General features: G+C 39.4%; 2 protein-coding genes across 6 annotated transcripts in view; one reads left to right on the forward strand and one right to left on the reverse strand.

The window, feature by feature from the left end:
* Nucleotides 1-6,644, forward strand: part of TBPL1 (TATA-box binding protein like 1) — a 35,950-nt gene extending 29,306 nt beyond the window's left edge. For all 3 annotated transcript variants that reach the window (XM_059400756.1, XM_059400755.1, XM_059400757.1), the window contains 4 exons: nucleotides 139-202; nucleotides 3,833-3,936; nucleotides 4,036-4,130; nucleotides 6,111-6,644. In XM_059400756.1, the coding sequence (XP_059256739.1) occupies nucleotides 139-202; nucleotides 3,833-3,936; nucleotides 4,036-4,130; nucleotides 6,111-6,190 (343 nt within the window). In that variant the 3' untranslated portion in view covers nucleotides 6,191-6,644. The remainder of the gene's footprint in view (nucleotides 1-138; nucleotides 203-3,832; nucleotides 3,937-4,035; nucleotides 4,131-6,110) is intronic.
* The window catches only part of SLC2A12 (solute carrier family 2 member 12), a 55,540-nt gene continuing 43,790 nt past the window's right edge, over nucleotides 6,286-18,035 (reverse strand). The window contains exon 5 of one of the 3 annotated variants that reach the window (XM_059400752.1): nucleotides 6,286-9,447. In XM_059400752.1, the coding sequence (XP_059256735.1) occupies nucleotides 9,390-9,447 (58 nt within the window). In that variant the 3' untranslated portion in view covers nucleotides 6,286-9,389. Of the gene's footprint in view, nucleotides 10,626-18,035 lie in introns of all 3 variants that reach the window. The other 2 variants (XM_059400751.1, XM_059400753.1) reach the window with 2 other exon arrangements.

Below are 18,035 nucleotides of genomic sequence, written 5' to 3' on the forward strand. Positions count from 1 at the left end.
ACTTTAACTTTAAGATTTTTCCTTCATGGAAAGGATATTTTCCTAGACTTGAAATCATGTGTACAGTTTGTCATATTTTTCAGTATAAAATTTATTTCCTGTGTAACTGATAATCTTTTTCTTTCCTTAAAACCATAGTGAAGAAGAAGCTAAATTTGGTGCCAGACGTTTAGCCCGCAGTCTTCAGAAACTAGGTTTTCAGGTAACATTTAAAAAAAAAAATCCAAACTACAAATATTAAAGGATTTAATTTATAGAGTTAAACTTTTTAATTTGATAAACTAAGGAAATCATACAGATGGGGACCTGGGTGGCTCAGTCAGTTAAATGTCTGACTTTGGCTCAGTTTGTGATCTCAGAGTCCTGGGATTGAGCCCTGCCTCGGGGCTCCCTGCTTGGGGATGGCCTGCTTCTCCCTCTGAGACCTCTGCCACTCCCCCTGATTGTGCATGCTCTCACTCTCCCCTCTCTCTCAAATAAATAAAAATTTTAAAGGAAAAAAAAAAGAAATCACACAAATAACTCTTTTCATGATTAACCTTTTTCTTACTGTCCTTCAGTACAAAAATTTAGTAGCAAACTCTAAACCATGTGAGTACTTGTAAAGGACCTTGGCATTTTCACTAACCCCTTGCTCACTGAGAGACTTACTGCCTTACAAGTGAACTGCCTTTGCAACTCTTCTAGGCTGTTCACTTCTCACCAAAAAGATCTTGTTTTTGATCATCTCAAGACTGGAATGTCGGGATGGTGAGAGTAGAGAATAGGGCATATGTGTAAAAAGTTAGTTAAAGTGTCTTTGTTTTTATTTGTAGATAGCTATCACATAAATTATAAAGAAGAAAAAAGATACTAGAATGGAACCTGCATAGATTTAGGCATTTAATAGCTAAGAATAAACAGTGTTCCTTCGTATTATGGTTAGTGAGAACATTACCATTATAATAGGATATTGTGATTATTTAAAATATGCCAAACTTAAGTAATCTGTGCTTTAGAAATAACTACATTATAAGTTGAAAAGAATTCACATGAATAACTAATTCCAGCTATACACCTGTATATAAGAAGTCAGAAAAGCCTGCATTCTGTAAAAATCAGAGGTATTAAAAATGACATAAATTCTAAACAAAATGCACATTGTATAAAAAGGGATATTTATAAGATTGGCTTGCCGTGTCAAATCTGTGGTTTGGTCCACAAAAAGTACACACTGGTTGGCGGGCTCTCACATGTAAAGTGACTGTTGCTAGCAGGTTAACTTTATCAAATATAATTTTATGGAGGCATAAATTTGAGTAAAGTTAGTACGTATTATGAACTTCTTACATCACTTGCAAGTGATGAGTAAATGAAAGAAAGATAAAGATGAGCTGTGGTCCCCAAAGAGGTGGGTCCAGGCTGTATGGAATGAACACTGATGAAAAGTTGAGCTTCTGTCTTGACTTCTTTGGTCTTCCTTGAGGTGGAAGGTGCTAGAAAGGTACCGAAGTTCTGGTGGGTAGAGGGAGGGTTGGTGCTTGAGGAAAGTGATGATATTGAGAGTCTTGACTGATGGTGGTGCCCTTTTGGACATTTTTGTGACTCATCAACTGCCTTGTGCAGGTACTAAGCTGGAGAACAGTTAATCCAGAAGTGTGGTTTTACTGGGAACATTTCAAAACATAGTAGGATATTATGGTATTCAAGTTATTGGTAGGAGTGGCTGAAGTTACTTTTTAGCCTTGGAGCTTCTTGTCTTAGCATAACATTGGAAGTGTTGAGAAAAATCCCAGTTAAAAACACAGTTTTCTCACCCTACCCCCCCCCAAAAACAAACATAAACTAACTAAACTCATAGAAATATCATTCTATTCTACTGCATATAAGAAAATGACCTTTGGAGCTCAGAGTACACTCAGTATTTATTGACTTTTGAGTGGCAACTTTTCCATTTTGACTCTAAAAAGAGAACTCTGCTTTAAATTTTTAATCACTCTTCTTTATCCTATCCTTGTAGATTAAATATCCCATTTAAAGTATTAAAAAAGTTAAACATAAGATTCAGAGACCCAGGTGTTTTAATCATGCAACTATCTCAGGTTTCATTTAATTTTTTGATGAAGTTTTTGACCTTTTATTTCCCTTTAATTACAGTTGACCCTTGAATAACACAGGCTTGAACTATGTGTATCCACATATATGCAGATGTTTTTCCATAAACATAGTATAATATTATATGTTCTCTTTCTTACAATTTTATTATTTTTTTTAAAGATTTTATTTAAATGAAAGATCACAAGTAGGCAGAGAGGCAGGCAGAGAGAGACGAGAAAGCAGGCTCCCTGCTGTGCAGAGAGCCCGATGCGGGGCTCAATCCCAGGACCCTGAGATCACGACCTGAGCCGAAGGCGGAGGTTTAACCCACTGAGCCACCCAGGCGCCCCATTCTTTACAATTATAATACCATTTTATTTTCTCTAGCTTTATTGTAAGAATACAATATATAATATAAGATGCAAAGTATGTATTAATTGACTGTTTTATGGGTAAGGCTGCCAGTCAACTGTAGGCTATGAGTAGTTGAGTTTTTGGGGAGTCAGAAGTTACAGGTGGACTTCTGACTGGTCAGGGTACTAATCCCTCTGTTGTTCAGGGTCAACTGCATGGCATTAAGAAATCACTCATAATCTAAAATACTATATCGTATCGATGTTTAAGATGTGCTTATTCTTTCTTGTGTGCTCTAATTCTTCCCCTCCCCCCACTGTCTTTATTTATTTATTTATTTATTAACATATAATGTATTATTTGTTTCAGGGGTACAGGTCTGTGATTCATTAGTCATTCTTACACACTTCACAGCACTCGGCATAGCACATACCCTCCCCAATGTCCATCACCCAGCCACCCCACTCCACTCTAGTCCCACACCCTCCACTCCAGCAGCCCTCAGTTTGTTTTCCAAGATTAAGAGTCTCTTATGGTTTGTCTCCCTCTCTGGTTTCATCTTGTTTCATTTTTCCCTCCATTACCCTATGATCCTCTGCCTTGTTTCTCAAATTCCACATATCAGTAAGATCATATGATAATTGTCTTTCTCTGATTAACTTATTTCACTCAGCATAACACCCTCTAGTTCCATCCATGTCACAAATGGCAAGAGGTCATTTTTGATGGCTGCATAATATTCCACTGTAGATCTCTATACCACATCTTCTTTATCCATTCATCTGTTGATGGACATCTAGGTTCTTTCCATAGTTTGGCTGTTGTGGACTCTGCTGCTATAAATATTCAGGTGCACGTGCCCCTTCGGATCACTACATTTGTATCTTTAGGATAAATACCCAGTAGTGCGATTGCTGGGTCGTAGGGTAGCTCTATTTTCAACTTTTTGAGGAATCTCCACACTGTTTTCCAGAGTGGCTGCACAGCTTGCATTCCCACCAACAGTGTAGGAGGGTCCCCTTTCTCTGCATCCTTGCCAGCATCTGTCATTTCCTGACTTGTTAACTGTAGCCTTTCTGACCGTTGTGAGGTTGTGTCCCACTGTGGTTTTGATTTGTATTTCCCTGATGCTGAGTGATGTGGAGCATTTTTTCATGTGCTCTAATTGTTTTGTTTTGTTTTAAGATTTTGTTATTTATTGGAGAGAGAGAGAGACAGAACTACTGGTGGGGAGGGTTAGAAGGAGAGAGAAGCCTACTCCCTGCTGAGCAGGAAGCTAGAGGATTGAAACAGTTATTTACAGTTGCCCTGATGAGCAGGGGTTTTTGTTTGTTTTCTTTTTCCTGATAATTTTTTTTGTTTGTTTCAAAACAATTCATTAAGTTGTCCTTCTCTCCTGCAGGTAATATTTACAGATTTTAAGGTTGTGAACGTTTTGGCGGTGTGTAACATGCCATTTGAAATCCGTTTGCCGGAATTCACGAAGAACAACAGACCTCATGCCAGGTGGGTCTTTGCCGAGTCAAGACAACTTACCAAATTTGTAATGACTTGTCAGCCTGCAAATATTTACATTCATTGTGATTTTTTTTTTTTTTTGTATAGTTATGAACCTGAACTTCATCCTGCTGTGTGCTATCGGATAAAATCTCTAAGAGCTACATTACAGATTTTTTCAACAGGAAGTATCACAGTAACAGGTATTTTATGATATTGAACCCAAGCTTATGGTCAGTTATGGTTTGAATGAGGTGCCTATATCAAAATGGAAATAATGTCTCGTTTGTCCCCTTCAGTCACTTCTGCTCCTCAAGGGGAACCAGTCTCTACTTTTAACACTGTAGTTTTCCCTACTTTTATATACTGTTTTAAAATTGTATAGTTGCTATTTTAGGTCTGTATTCTTCCACTCATTATTTTAGTGTGAGATTCATTCATATTATTCTATATAGTTAGAGATCATTCATTCTTATTACCATGTAGTATCCAGGATCTGAATTACACTGTCCATTATAAGCATTTGGATAGTTCCCAGTTTGGAGCTATTAAGAATATTTTAGTATATATTTTCATAGTGTGATTTTTTTTTTTGATTTGTGATATCTTGCATTTAAAATATTCAAGAGAAACCCATTTTATAAACTTAATAGAGAAGAGGTTTTACGTAAGTAAAATAGTCAAATATCATTGGTAACTATTTGTCATATTTCATATGTATTTTGTTCTATATCTTTTGAGTCGTAAGTATTTAGAAGTGGTGGTTTCAAGCAACTAGGCATAGAGAGCATTAGCACACAGGATGGCTTTAAAGATACTGTATTTATAAATGGTACAGAAACATCACTTAGGAGTCAGGCCCAATCTTTGGCTAAAATAAGTTCAGGAAAATTTCTTTGGGGTTCTTGAATTTTCTTTGTACTCCTTTAGTCCTTAGAGGAAAATACACATTATTAACACCTTTAGACTCTCAACAGGTAAGCTTAGTTTTGACTCATCCCGTGGGTTTTCACATCTTCCTTGGAAACTTTTAAAGCCTCCTGCCAGCATCTGAATCTTAAAATGGAGTGACGGAATAAATCCATGTGTCCCCTTCTTTCAACTCTCTTTCTTTTGGAGCCCAGACTTCGGAGAAGCCCCAAAGTCTATCAATAAGTACCTATAAATCTATATTTACTGAGTTAATAGATAATTAACATAATAACAAAGAGGATAATTGGATTAATTAGTATACATTACATATTTACATCTGTAACATTCTATGAAACATTAACAAGTCAGTGAACAGATTCTGAGTAGTTCCTACAGGGAAAGCACTATCCTGTGTGGGGGAGGCAAGGGGAATCAGGAAGGAGCAGACCTGGATAACACGTGGTCAGTACCTTCAGAGAGTTCATAGTGGGTATAATATGTACGTTTTCAGCATCTTTCAAAAGAATTAAGTGTACTTTAGTGACACTGCTTTTATTCAAAATAAGTTTTATGAAAATATTTCCATTGTCTCTTTTTATGTTTCTTTTTAGCTATTTAAATGGAAGGTTACCTTTTTAAAAAGTTATCCCAAGCATTATATGGATTAATTCACATATACCCTCACCCCCTTCCTGCATGTGTGTTTTCCTAATTTACTGAGTAAGCTGTGAGATGAGTGGCCAGATGAATATTAAACAGGTGGTGGGTAATGAGGACTAGTAAATCTGGGTGGGGGGACAGTTTAGACTACTTAGTTAATAACAGCTCTCTGGTTTCCCAGTACTTTGGAAGCAGCTTTGTCTTCTTTACTGGGTTCCTCAGTACTCCTGCGAGCTGTGAGCATCAGCAGTATCCTAACCAAAAGCCAGGCTACAATGACCAAGAGGATAGTGACCAAAATGTCAGTCCCTTTCATCATTTCTTCTTTAATCAGCATTTAACAGTGCTGTCAGATTTTTATATTTTTATATATACTGTCTTCACACTGCCCTAAAACGAGGTGAATAGCAGCATTTTGTGTTTCAGATTTCCTTGAATTGTCCAAAAAAAAAAAAAAATGTTATTCTGTTGGTTTGTGTTCTGGCTGTATAATTATGTAAAGTGCAGATCTTTTTTTTAAACAGTCAGTCTGATAGTTAAACTATGTGAATGTCTTCCCTTCTGGGAAATGCACGTTCCTAGCGCTCTTCTCACCCCTTTTTCCGTTTCAGGGCCCAACGTAAAGGCTGTTGCGACTGCTGTGGAACAGATTTACCCATTTGTGTTTGAAAGCAGGAAAGAAATTTTATAATTCATCATGTAATTGGTTAGAATTCCTAACTGAGCACCTTTTAAAACCTGCTGCACATTGGACTCAAAACAAAAGGAAAACTGGACCAACAGTAATTGAGGAAATAGACTCTTTTATTCATTCACGGCTACAGTGTAAGCTCCAAGCCCTTTGGATTTTATTTCAAACCTTGCTGTAATATAAAAAGGAAGTTTACAAGACATGACATTGCTGCTTTTACAAAAGGACATTCTATTTATTTTCGCAGTAATTCTCATGTCCCCGTAAGCAGAGCTGTCACAGTGTGCACTACCTTAAATTGTTGCGTTATTGTCATTATTTCTTCCCAGTTTGAGCTAATGTGTTTTATTTGTGAATAATCTTTTACATTTTTGTATGCTGAATATGGGCACCAAAGAACCTGTAAAAGTTATCTTTTTCAATTGAATGTGCACAAATAAAAGTTTGGAAAAGATCTCTCTTCATTCTGTAACTTTTACTCCCCATTTTCTATTTTAACAAAAATTGTATTCATAATTCTTTTTTCTTTTTAATCTATGCAAGCTTAGACTTTTGCTAAAGTGTGTTGGCTTCTTTTTGAAGTGTATTTTGTAAATATATATATGCCACATGTGTATAGTATCTTTTACTGCTCTTGTTACCAAATATTAAATAGGAATTTTTTTTTCTTGCAGATTAGAAATAAAAGTATGTATATAAACTCTAGGGAGCAAACCGGAGTAGAACTTTATAGATTAAGCATAATGTTTTATGTTGCTAATTTAATATGATAGAAAATGTTAAATATCTTTTAAAAGTTATAAAGGTGTAGTTTTAAGAAGCAAAACCTCTTACCTACAAGATGGATATGAGAAAGAAGCTATGATGGGTTGTACCTCATATATACTTGTGTTATTCTGGTTAAGACTCACCTCTAGTTGTAGGAAAGTAGTAATCTTAGGTTGGTGCCGAAGGCTATACTAAGAGTCTTGTCAGGAGTTGATACATTGTGCTGTTTTAACAAGAAGTGCCCACAAGCTGCCTCTGTGCCACAGTATAATTATAATACAGTTCAACTTGAACTTGAAAGCCATTTAACAAGATAGGTCTTTCCCCCTTGCTGTGTCTTATTTAATGGAGCTGAAGAGTGACTATTCAGTATTTGGGATTGCGACTCTTAAAGTTAAAATAAATGTGCATTTGTGAAACACTGGCCCTCTGGCTCACCCAGGAGCCTTGGGGTAGTACACGATCAGGCTGCACCCGTGCCGTACCACTTGGGATTAGGAGTTGAGTAGAACCAACAGTAATTTCACTTAGAAATAAAGCTGAGTGGAGAGTCTAATTAACTTCCTAGTAGTAACTTAATAGAGACAATATTCCAACACAATCTTCCACTAAAACCTGAGTTTTCAAAATGTTTTAGAAGTTTCATGAAAAATCACAACATCTAATCCTCCATGTTCTAGTTCATTTTCCTTACTATATTATAAAGTCTTCCAAATCTAGCTTACATACTGCACTGAAAAATATACCTTATTTTTACATTTATTTTTTTATCCCCTTTTCTCTCAATGCCCTCCCCTGCGGTGCCTCTCACTCTTAAGTCAGGGGACAAAGGCTCGCTTTTATATTTTCTTTCTTGTGAAAAACTTAATTGTGATTTTCAAACTTCTCTTATTCTCTCTCTCCTGGTTTTTTTTGTTTTGTTTTGTTTTGGTTTTTGTTTTTGGGGTTTGTTGTTTTTTTTTTTTTTTTTTACATTGTGTTTTTTGCTTCATTTTAAGATCCAGTAGGATAGGGTAAACCTCATGAAATATAGAAGATACAATTCAGTAAAGAAGTCACAGGTTCTGGGAAACTACTTTTAAAAATTGAGATTTTCCACTTAGCTTTAACTAACAGTAATAAGTAACCTGTTTGGTAATGTTCACAGAAAGAGAAAAGGGGGTGGGGGGGACATGATTATATGGCCAAGGTGCGGATCCAGATACCATAATATTTTCAGTATTCAAGTAACTTAAGAAATAGGTAATCAGTAGCTCATCAAAATGCTCTCTCAGAAAAAAGGAAGAAAGACAATCTAACTGGGTCAGGTGTCAGGGCTGCCGTGTGAGCATCGCCTGGCGAAGTGTCACGGATAACCCGCTAACCTGAACAAAGCTGGGAAGAATGAGCGCGTCTGATGTCTTCTGCTGGCTCTTCACAAGTGCTGTAAATTTTTTTTTTATAAATAAAAACTGTGAATATATACATACAAATGATAAGTTTTCCCCCTTTTTTATTTTTGGAAATCAAAAATCTCTGGTTAAGGGTGTATTGGGTAAAAATTTGTTTGAAGACAGAATTATTTAGTTACATACTCAGGACAGTAAAAGAAAAATACAGGAGTGTTTAAGATACTGCAGTTGAAATCACTAGTGATAAACCTAAGTTTATGAACAGTTTCCTATCCATTTATGATGAATGGCTAAAACAAGAAATTGCTAATGTAAATATACAGTTTTGAACTTGGAAGGGAACATGTAACAGTTTTGTTAAATATCTTACAATCTGGGGTGCTTGACAAAGAAAATTCGTATCAATTACCTGTCTTGATTTTTTTTAAATCATCTCCGCATATAATTCCGCTGAGGATTCATAATAAATTTCTTAAATTGATCCTTTACAGAACACACTTTTCTTTCTCTTTCCAAAATAAAACACAAAAAACGTGCTCCAACTTACATAGGAAATGTGCTGTGGTAGAAGTAAAATCTCAAATCTCCCTTCCTCAGAACTTTCTCTGCCAATTCTCATTATGTAATACGTTTCAGAATCAGGACTTTAAGTCATTCTTCTGAGTCTCTGCTAATACAGTGTCACTGTTACGTAGATTTATAGTCTTTCAATTTTATAGGGGAATTCCTAGATCATGTACCCTCATCAAACTGGCACAGTTTGTTAGGGGCCAATAGAAAAATTCCAGTCTAAATAACAAATGGGTTTTGGCTCTTAGGATTCTCTATTCTTCAGGCCAGACATGTTTTATTCTTTTTCAAGTTAGATTATTCATACTTTAAGTTTTCATGTGTCTCCCATAGCTTATAATAGTAATTTAATGGGTCACTACTTAAATAGATCGAGATTCTTTATTGTAGATTTTCTGTCATCATATCCGAGTTGGGAAAAACACCTCACCGAGTCCCAATATTCAGCTGGAGAGACAGAAGAGAGCAGTTCACTGTTGTGTGGGGGAAACCCAAGTTCCTGTTACAGTCGGTGACCTCCATTTCATCCTAGAGAAGAACACATGGTGAGGGAACTGTCCTGCTGTCTGAATGTCACTCACTGCATCTGCCGTTGTCTGCAAGGCCGCATTGGTTACAGCTCGTGTGCCATCACCTGAGGTAGTGATAGTCCTGAGGAGCGTTGAGGATTGCAGGAAGCTATGGATAGCTAGTAAGTCATCATGAAAGCCGTCCAAGGAGAGAGTTTCATAAGCTGGACTTAATAACTCACACCTAATTGATTATAAAGATTGGGATCAATCACCTGATGGCCTGACCCTTTTCTAAAGTTTTAGTAACAGGTACAACTATGTAAAAATGGTCCCCGGATTTTGAAATAGCCCTTTCTAGTCGTGTTTTTCCAAATGGATGGAAAAAATGTTTTACTTTTCTCAACTATTGCAGAATTGTTTCTTGTAATATTTTATACATAAAATTCATAGAAGGGAATTTTCTATTACACTGTAGTTCATAAAATAAGCTGCATTATCTTTGTACTTGTTGAACTATAATTAGGGATTATCACTGAAATCCTAGCCAGGATCCTCTCCTAATCTAGAACATAGGTGCAACTCTCCACGTTGTGTCCCGGTTCTTTTTCACAAGAAGGCCCAGTGCAAGTACTGTCATAGTGGGCAAAAACCTGTGAGTTTGTGTTCAGGCCACTGAGGTGTCTGGATCATGAAGCCGCAACTGGCCTCTGCACACACATAACCTTAAGGCAAAAGTTGATCGCATTACTTGTTCATCGTTTCTCAAAGGCTGCTCTGTGAAAAGGGTGTGAGGTATTGAACCAGCCAGGATCTGTTTCACCTGGAGTCCTAGGCAGAGTAAGAAAGGGATCACGGAATCTTGTACCTCCTTTACCTTACAAGAGGTGGAGGTTAAAGTTTGCCTTTATAATTTCAGGGTGTCTCTAAAACTACCTCCACAACACCAGGGAGAAAACATGGGAGTGGCCAATGTGTCTTGGTACAAAGACACCCTTCTAATTGTTGTCCTACTTTACCAACATTTGCAAGGTTTGCGGCCATTAGGTCTCTGGAGAAAGCTGCCTTGGTTGTCCCCTACCACACAGACTTTTACACTCCAAGAGCTGCTCTTGGGGTTTTCTTTTTTGAAGCTGTTTTGGCACTAATTCCTCTTGATGATGACTCATAAAACAAATGTTGTTTTTCACATAGTTCCTGAAAGAGAAAGGCACTAATGAAAATGTCACTCGTAGTTTATAGTACTTGGGGGGAAAAAAAAAGTACAGGCTATTTTTTTTTTTTTAAACCACCCTGGGGCTTTAAGGTTTTAGCCTGCCCGAAAAGACGTTTTTACTGCAAAGCCTTGATGTATCATGAAATTCAGATTTACCCCGAACTTTGGTCAAGCTCATGCAAAGGGTAAGGTGGGGAGGGCGACTTCCCAGTAAATCAAGGCATTCCTACCTGCGAAGTCCTAGGATAGTATTACATAGAACTAATGGAGATAGTGTCCCAGATCCTATTTTATTTTCCTCCTCTTCTTAAACTCTACCAGTATGCCTCTATTGGCGTCTGTGTTGTCTGCCTCCTGCCTTATGTGCTTGCTCCTGCATTAAGAAGTTCTCTTCTACGGGATTATTCCCATCAGTATAAAAATATGCCCTGGTAGTTTACGTTTTTTAGAAACAAAGGCCACCTTTGACCCTCTTTCAAAGATCTTTCCCTGTGCATTGAACCAGTTACTTGGGCAGATAGAGACTTCTGCTTCAAGGAGCTTATCTTTTAATAAAGGAGACAAGTGTATAAGCATATAATTTTGAGTAGTGAAAGTGTTAGTGAGAAAAATAAACAGGAAAAAAAATGGAAACAGATGGGAGATGACTATCACACTGCTGGCATCACTCTAAAGAAGTGACATTTGATCAGAAACTGACAAGTTAAGGAGGAAACCCTGTGAAAAACTGGAAGCACTGTGTTTCCAGAAAGGTCAGAGCATGGCTAGTACATGAACGATGAGATGAGCTTAGAGAAGTAGGTGGCAGCCACAGAAGTGCGCATTTTATTTGAAATGTAATTTGAACCACAGAATTTTGAGCTGAGGAATGACATCTTTAGAAGTTCAATCAAACTGCTGGTTCGAGGATAGACTGAGGAGGGCAGGGGCTGGAAGACAGTGTAGAGGTTAATCTAGTCCAAGAAAAAGGTGGTGGTTGGGATGGAGCATGGCACTCATCGAAAGGGTCAGGTTCACGGTATGTTTTGTTAACAGATATAATGAGACTTAGTGCAGATGTGTGGTGTAGAGATTATCATGGACGAATCCTAAGCATCTAGGAATGAGACTGATCACCGGGTTTAGCAATGTAGAGGTCACTGGGATGTTAGAGCAATTTCGCTAGGGTGGTAGCCTTAAAAGTCTCATTGGGGCAGGCTCATGAGAGAATGGAGAAAGAGAAATTGATGTCAATGAATATTCCAGAACTTGGCTATAAATGGTAGCAAAGGAACAGCACAAGCTAAAGAGGAAAATGGAATCAAGACCATTTTTTTTAAGATGGGGGAAAGAAAAATCACACAGTTTCTGGTGAGAAGTTGGATCCAGTCGAGAGGTAAAATGTTCATGATGCAAGACTGAACAGAGACAACTGTTGGATAATGTCCTGGAAAAGGGATGGAGGAGAGCGTGAAGTGCTGGGCCTCACACAGGAATGACAGAACTAACAGAGAGAACCCGGAAGGATGATGGTGTATTTAGATACAAACACTACTATGTGGGTTGTTGTGTACAGAAGTTGCCTTCTGATTGTGTTCATTTTCTTCAGTGAAGTCAGAGACAAGGTCATCAGTGGGAGTGAACAGGGCTAAGGAGGCGGGGAGGTTTCCAGTCCATAGGCCTGGGACATATGTGACTGTCAGGCAGCACTGAAGGCCACTTGAGGTCAACGATCGTGATTTTTTTTTAAATTAACTTATTTGACAGAGAGAGAAAGCATAAGCAGGAGGTGGAGAGGGCTACAGAGAGAAGGAGAAGCTGACTCCCCGCCGAGCAAGGAACCCGATGCCAGGCCCCTGGGATCATGACCTGAGCCCAGGACAGACTCTTAACTGACTGAGCCACCCAGGCGCCCCCGAGGATCATGATTTAAAGTGAGAAAAACCCAACACCGGGTTTACATGCTTTCTCAGCCATGTTCAGTTGTGTGACCGCAGAGGCTCAGTTGGCACACCTCAAAATGTAAATCAGCTCACATCACCCTGTGAAAATATTTTAGTAGCTTCCCATGGCACTTAGCATGAAATCCAAGGGGAACCTGGGTGGCTCCGTCGGTTAAGGTTAAGCGTCTGCCTTCCACTCAGGTCATGATCCAGGCTCCCTGCTCCCGGGGGAGTCTGCTTCTCCCTCTCCTTCTCCCCTGCCCTCCTTCTGTCCCCACCCACCCCCACCCCAGCTACTGTGCTCTCAAATAAGTAAATAAACATCTTTAAAAATAAGAAAGAAAAGAAAAGAAAAAAGAAATCCAAACTTGCTGGACCTGCAGGGCTCCACTGACTTTCTAACTGAATCTCCCAAATTTCAACCTCGTGGCCTTCTTGCTGCCCCTGGAACAGGTCAGGTGTGTTCGGATTAGCCTTTGTGCTAGCTGTTCTCTCTGCTCCAGTTCTCCTTTGTCCTTTCTTTGTCGACTCCTCATTATCACCCAGATTTTATCCTAAGTGTTACCTCTCAGGTAACCTTCTCCGATCACCGGATCAAAAGTAGCCCCCCACTCACTCCCTCTCTTATCAACATGTTTTAATTCTCAAGGCATTTTTGCTCACTGAGTACTGTCTGTGGCACCTTGAACAGCGAGTGCCTGGCACATATTGGATGCTCAGTAAATATTTCTCGAACAAGTGAGTTTGGATGAAGGAAGGAAGGAATGACCACATACAATAAATTTGCTAGAAGGGAAAAATAACAAGTCTCAGAATGAATATATTTCCAAAATGTCAACTTGTTCATTTTCTCTTTGTTTCCACTTAAACTAAGGAAAAGCATAAAAGTCACAGCTGAAATAGCAAATACAGCCAACACCCCATCTTGAGTTGGTCGCTGGCAGGGCAGAAGTTCAGAATAAAATCCTTTCAAATTACATTATTGCTGAAATCTTTTCTGACCTCTCAGCTGAATCACTGTTTATTTTATAAGAAACCTAATAACCTTGGAAGAATATTTGTTTTCTCAGCCTTGCAGTAATGGAAGTAAAAGAACTGAACGCCAAATAGGAAAAAGGAAAAAAAAATTTTTTTTAAAGATTTTATTTATTTATTTGACAGTCAGAGATCACAACTAGGCAGAGAGGCAGGCAGAGAGGGAGGAGGGGAAGCAGGCTCCCCGCTGAGCAGAGAGCCCGATGCGGGGCTTGATCCCAGGACCCCGAGATCATGACCAGAGATGAAGGCAGAGGCTTAATGCACTGAGCCACCCAGATGCCCCATAAAAATATTGAATGAGAAAGGAAAATGTTAAGCAACACTGTAATATCACCTTTGAAGTCATTTTCACATTAGAAATCGTTTCCTTTCTTCCTCCTTAGGGATTCGTTGGGCTATACATGTCAGGACACTCTCTTTCCCTGGTGACAAAATTGGACTCATTTTCTTCAGTAACTCCTAAATTTGAGAAGACTCCCTTAGCACCGTCTCCGAGCTCACTTCAGCTCCCGCCTGCCAGTGAGCTCCCTGGGCTTCCCGCCCACCTGAGTGCACTGAGCTGATTACATAACTTCTCCATACCATCACGGATTTTATCTTCCTTTTATTTTTGTCTCTGACATTTTCCTGCTGGGAACCGGGTTTAACATACATACTCCATACGTACTTTAGACAGCTGACAAAATTCAGGCTACTTATATTTCCAATTTAAAAGAAACATTTGCTGGGCACCTGGGTTAAGTGTCTGCCTTCGGCTCGGGTTAGGATATCAGGGTCCTGGGATCAAGCCTCAGCAGGGAGCCTGCTTCTCCTTCTCTCCCTGCCCCTCCACCTACTTATGCTTTCTCTCTCTCTCAAATAAAAAAATAAAATCTAAAAAAAAAAAAAAAAATTGTTTCCTATAGTACTACAGAAATAGGAGTCAGCCAAGGTTTCTGAGAGCAACGGTTTCCTCTCTGCTCCACAACTCACACCCTGGGAGATGCCTTCACTGCCACTGGGAATTTCATCTGCAGTATTACTCTGCATCCCCCACCCTTTATAATTCTCTATATCAGACCTCGTATCTACTCTTATTCTTCAACACCTAGCACAAGTGTGGTACATCTAGGGTGACCAGGATTTGGGCTTTCAGATTTCCCTTACTTTGCAATTTATCACTGAAGGTTTGGATTTAAATTTGGGTAACCGCATGACTCAAAAGCCACAGAAATGTGATTCTTTCAAAAACATTTCATAACTCAGAGTTTTACGAATTTAGACAGAGTCCTTCCCCACCCTATTTCTGAATAAGTTTTGCTGCGTTTTTAGGTAGCCAAATGATAGGTTGCTAAGGAATGTCTTATTCTGGGGGTCTACTAGATAGAAAGATTGGCTTTTCTCAAGTTTTGTCCTCATATTTTTATTTGGTTGGCAATTTGATACATTCCAACAGCCCCATATGAAAAATAGACCTGAAAGTTTCTTAACCTTAATTCCAAATTATTTATTCATTCCGGTTTCGAGTTAGACTTTTTTTTTTTTAAAAAAAGAATGCAATAGGGAGTGATAATAGAGTAAGTAGGTCCTTTGTTTTGTTCAGCTCATTCATAATTGCTTTCTCTCCAGCTCAACTTTGCAATTAGTGTTGTTCACAAGAATTTTAGCAAACCTTTATTTTTAAAGAAATTTCACTCCCCCAGCTAATAAACAGGTAGTTAAAAAGTGCATAGGCTCAAGATGGACCTACCATAAGGGCAATGACACTTCAACCCCGGGGCCCCTCACTTCACAGCCTCTTTCTTGTAAGACACACACAGTCACACCTAATTTTACATTCATAATTTGTATCTTTTTTTTCCTTCAACAAGGCCCTGAAAAGCTTAGGCTTCACAAAATGTGGGTCTGCCCCGGATTTCATACGCACTTCCTTCTACACACTGATATGTCCAGGACTAGCTTCCAACGCACACTGGTCTTTTCTTCCTTCCCCTCGTGTGTCCTATAGGAGCCCACAGACAGTACGCACCAACTTAACTCAGTGGGGTACGGGAGCCCCCGCCAGACTTCAGCCTCCCAAGCCTGCTCTTCCTCCTCCTCGTCTTACTTCAGTGGATGTCCTCAAATGGGGTTAGTTCTCTATTCTCGAGAAAGATCCTGATTTTCTCTTTTCCCTCAACTGTCTTTTCCAATCCAGCTCCAAGTCATCTAATTTCATCCGTGCACGCCATCCAGCCCCATAGTTCTCTACCCCATTTCTTCACAAGACTCCCATTGGTCTCCCTCACTCAGCAGCCCCCCTTCCAATCTCTATATTTTGCCAGAGTCCTCCGTAAAAAATCAGGTAACTTTTATCCCCTGCCCTATTGTTTTAAATATATCCCACTGCCTTCAGCATAAAATTCAAACTCTTTACCAAGACGGACGAGACCCTTCCTGACTGCTCTCTGCCCTGTGCTCTGGACTCATCTCTCAGTCCCCCACCCAGAACTTGTCCTCTTCAGACCCCACTAGTGAGCACACTGGCCTCTGAGTGCAATTCTCCTCTGACTCCCATGTACTCCTCTTGGCCCAGATCACTCCTTCAGGATTCTGCTTCGGTATTCTCTCTCTCAGGAAGATGTTATAAATGACATCCTCGAATATATGTGATTTTCCTTTGTGCTTGCCAACAATGGAAAATCTTTGTGATGCTCTGTATTTTCTTGCCTGCCTCCTCGACGGAAGAAGTTGGGACTCCTTGTCTCCTATGTTCTCAGTTCTTTCCTAGTACAGTGTTGGGTGCCTAACACATGATCATAAAAGAATTAGTTAAACAATATCTGAAGTGGAGGGGAAGGTAGAGGTGTGGAAAGCCAGACTGTCTCACTTAATCTGCCCACATGCCTCTTCCTCCTCCCGTTGCACAGGCTGTATTAGACTATAGATTAACTCATATCCTGAGACCGGATCAAAACGTGTTGTGCTTTTGCACCGTTATCCATGAATAAATCCCACCCCTGCCCCAATAAGGAATTTAGCACTGGCCTTGTTTACAAGTTATCAAATTGGTCAGTGGATACTTTTTGATCCTCTGCTAGGAATCAGTATTATACTAGGCACTGCACAGAGAGGTTTCATAGGAAGGATAATGAGCAGAAACCATTCCTGGAAAGCAATATGTTACAACTTCGTTAAGGAGGTGAAGCTGACAGGGTCTTAGCTAAGGCAGTAGAGAAGAAAATGGAACGAGAAAATATTAAAAATCCAGGAGAAAGAAATATGCTCCAGGGCTAAGTTTATGCAGGACTTCAACGACGAGGATTTGCGTTGTCTTTAAGGATTTTGAGTTAAATCGTCAATGATATACAGAATGTCGTAATAGAAAGAGATAAAGAGATAAGTGTGTGTGAGGTAAATTGCTGGAAAGAAAATCGTTTCACGGGAGCGAAAAGAAAATTTCAAGAAAGAGCAGGGGTGGTAGATTAATGTGGTTAAAAAAAAATTCTGTTTCCTTTATCCCATCAAAAGCTTAAGTCAATTTCTACACCCTTTCATTCTGGACCGGTCTCGGGAAAAAAAATTGGAGTACTGCAGTGTGACTTCTAGAATGTACACTTTACAGGCCTTATAGCTCCTGCTTCCACTGCCTTGGAACGTTGCCCAGAATCTGCCATGTGAGGAAGCCATATCAGCCTTCTGGGGAGCAAGACCCTGCGGAGGACAACAGAACCACCCCAGCGAATCAGCACCCACTCTCATCCACCTTGGTGAGGCTCTCTTACACCGTCCAGACTGATTGGCCCTCCTGCCATGTCAACCCATGAGGGCGCCCAGGAGGAGAACGAGCAGGAGCACCGCCCAGACAAACCAAAGCATCCTGGGAAATGGGAGTAGTATATTTTAAGTCATGACATGTGGAGATGGTGTGCTACACTTCAACAGACAACTGATGGGAAACACAGAGCAGAATGAGAAATGAAGACTGGACAGTAGGTTTGGAAGTTTTCAGAGTCCTGGCGTGTTAGTCCTGGCAAAGGCCTAGAATCTAAATCAAGGCCCCAAATGGATGCATAAGAAATGAGGTTCTCAGTTATTTGAATCGTGTATCAGTAGTTCATAGTCTTGTTCAGATTCTGTGCTCCCCCAAGAAACTCAGTTGGCTTCAACTTGCATAGAGCCAGGCAATGTGCTGATCAGGCCAAGGGTCTAGCCAGCCTTCTGACAATTAGATTTCCCCATAAATGAATAACTTTCATTTTCATTGTATTTTTTAAAAAACAGGGCTTTATCTATATTAAAAATTAACTACAATTTGATATTTAACTCACAGCTTGAATTAAGAGAGGTCTTTCTGCCTGCTAAAGTGAAATATTTAAAAAATGCAAACCACGTCTAAGTGCATAAAATACAAAGCAGAAGTTTTCCAAATCCTACTCTGAATAAATATGTCCACGTAGAGTGACCATGAAA

The sequence above is a fragment of the Mustela nigripes genome, chromosome 5 (assembly GCF_022355385.1).
Source record: "Mustela nigripes isolate SB6536 chromosome 5, MUSNIG.SB6536, whole genome shotgun sequence".
NCBI lineage: Eukaryota > Metazoa > Chordata > Mammalia > Carnivora > Mustelidae > Mustela > Mustela nigripes.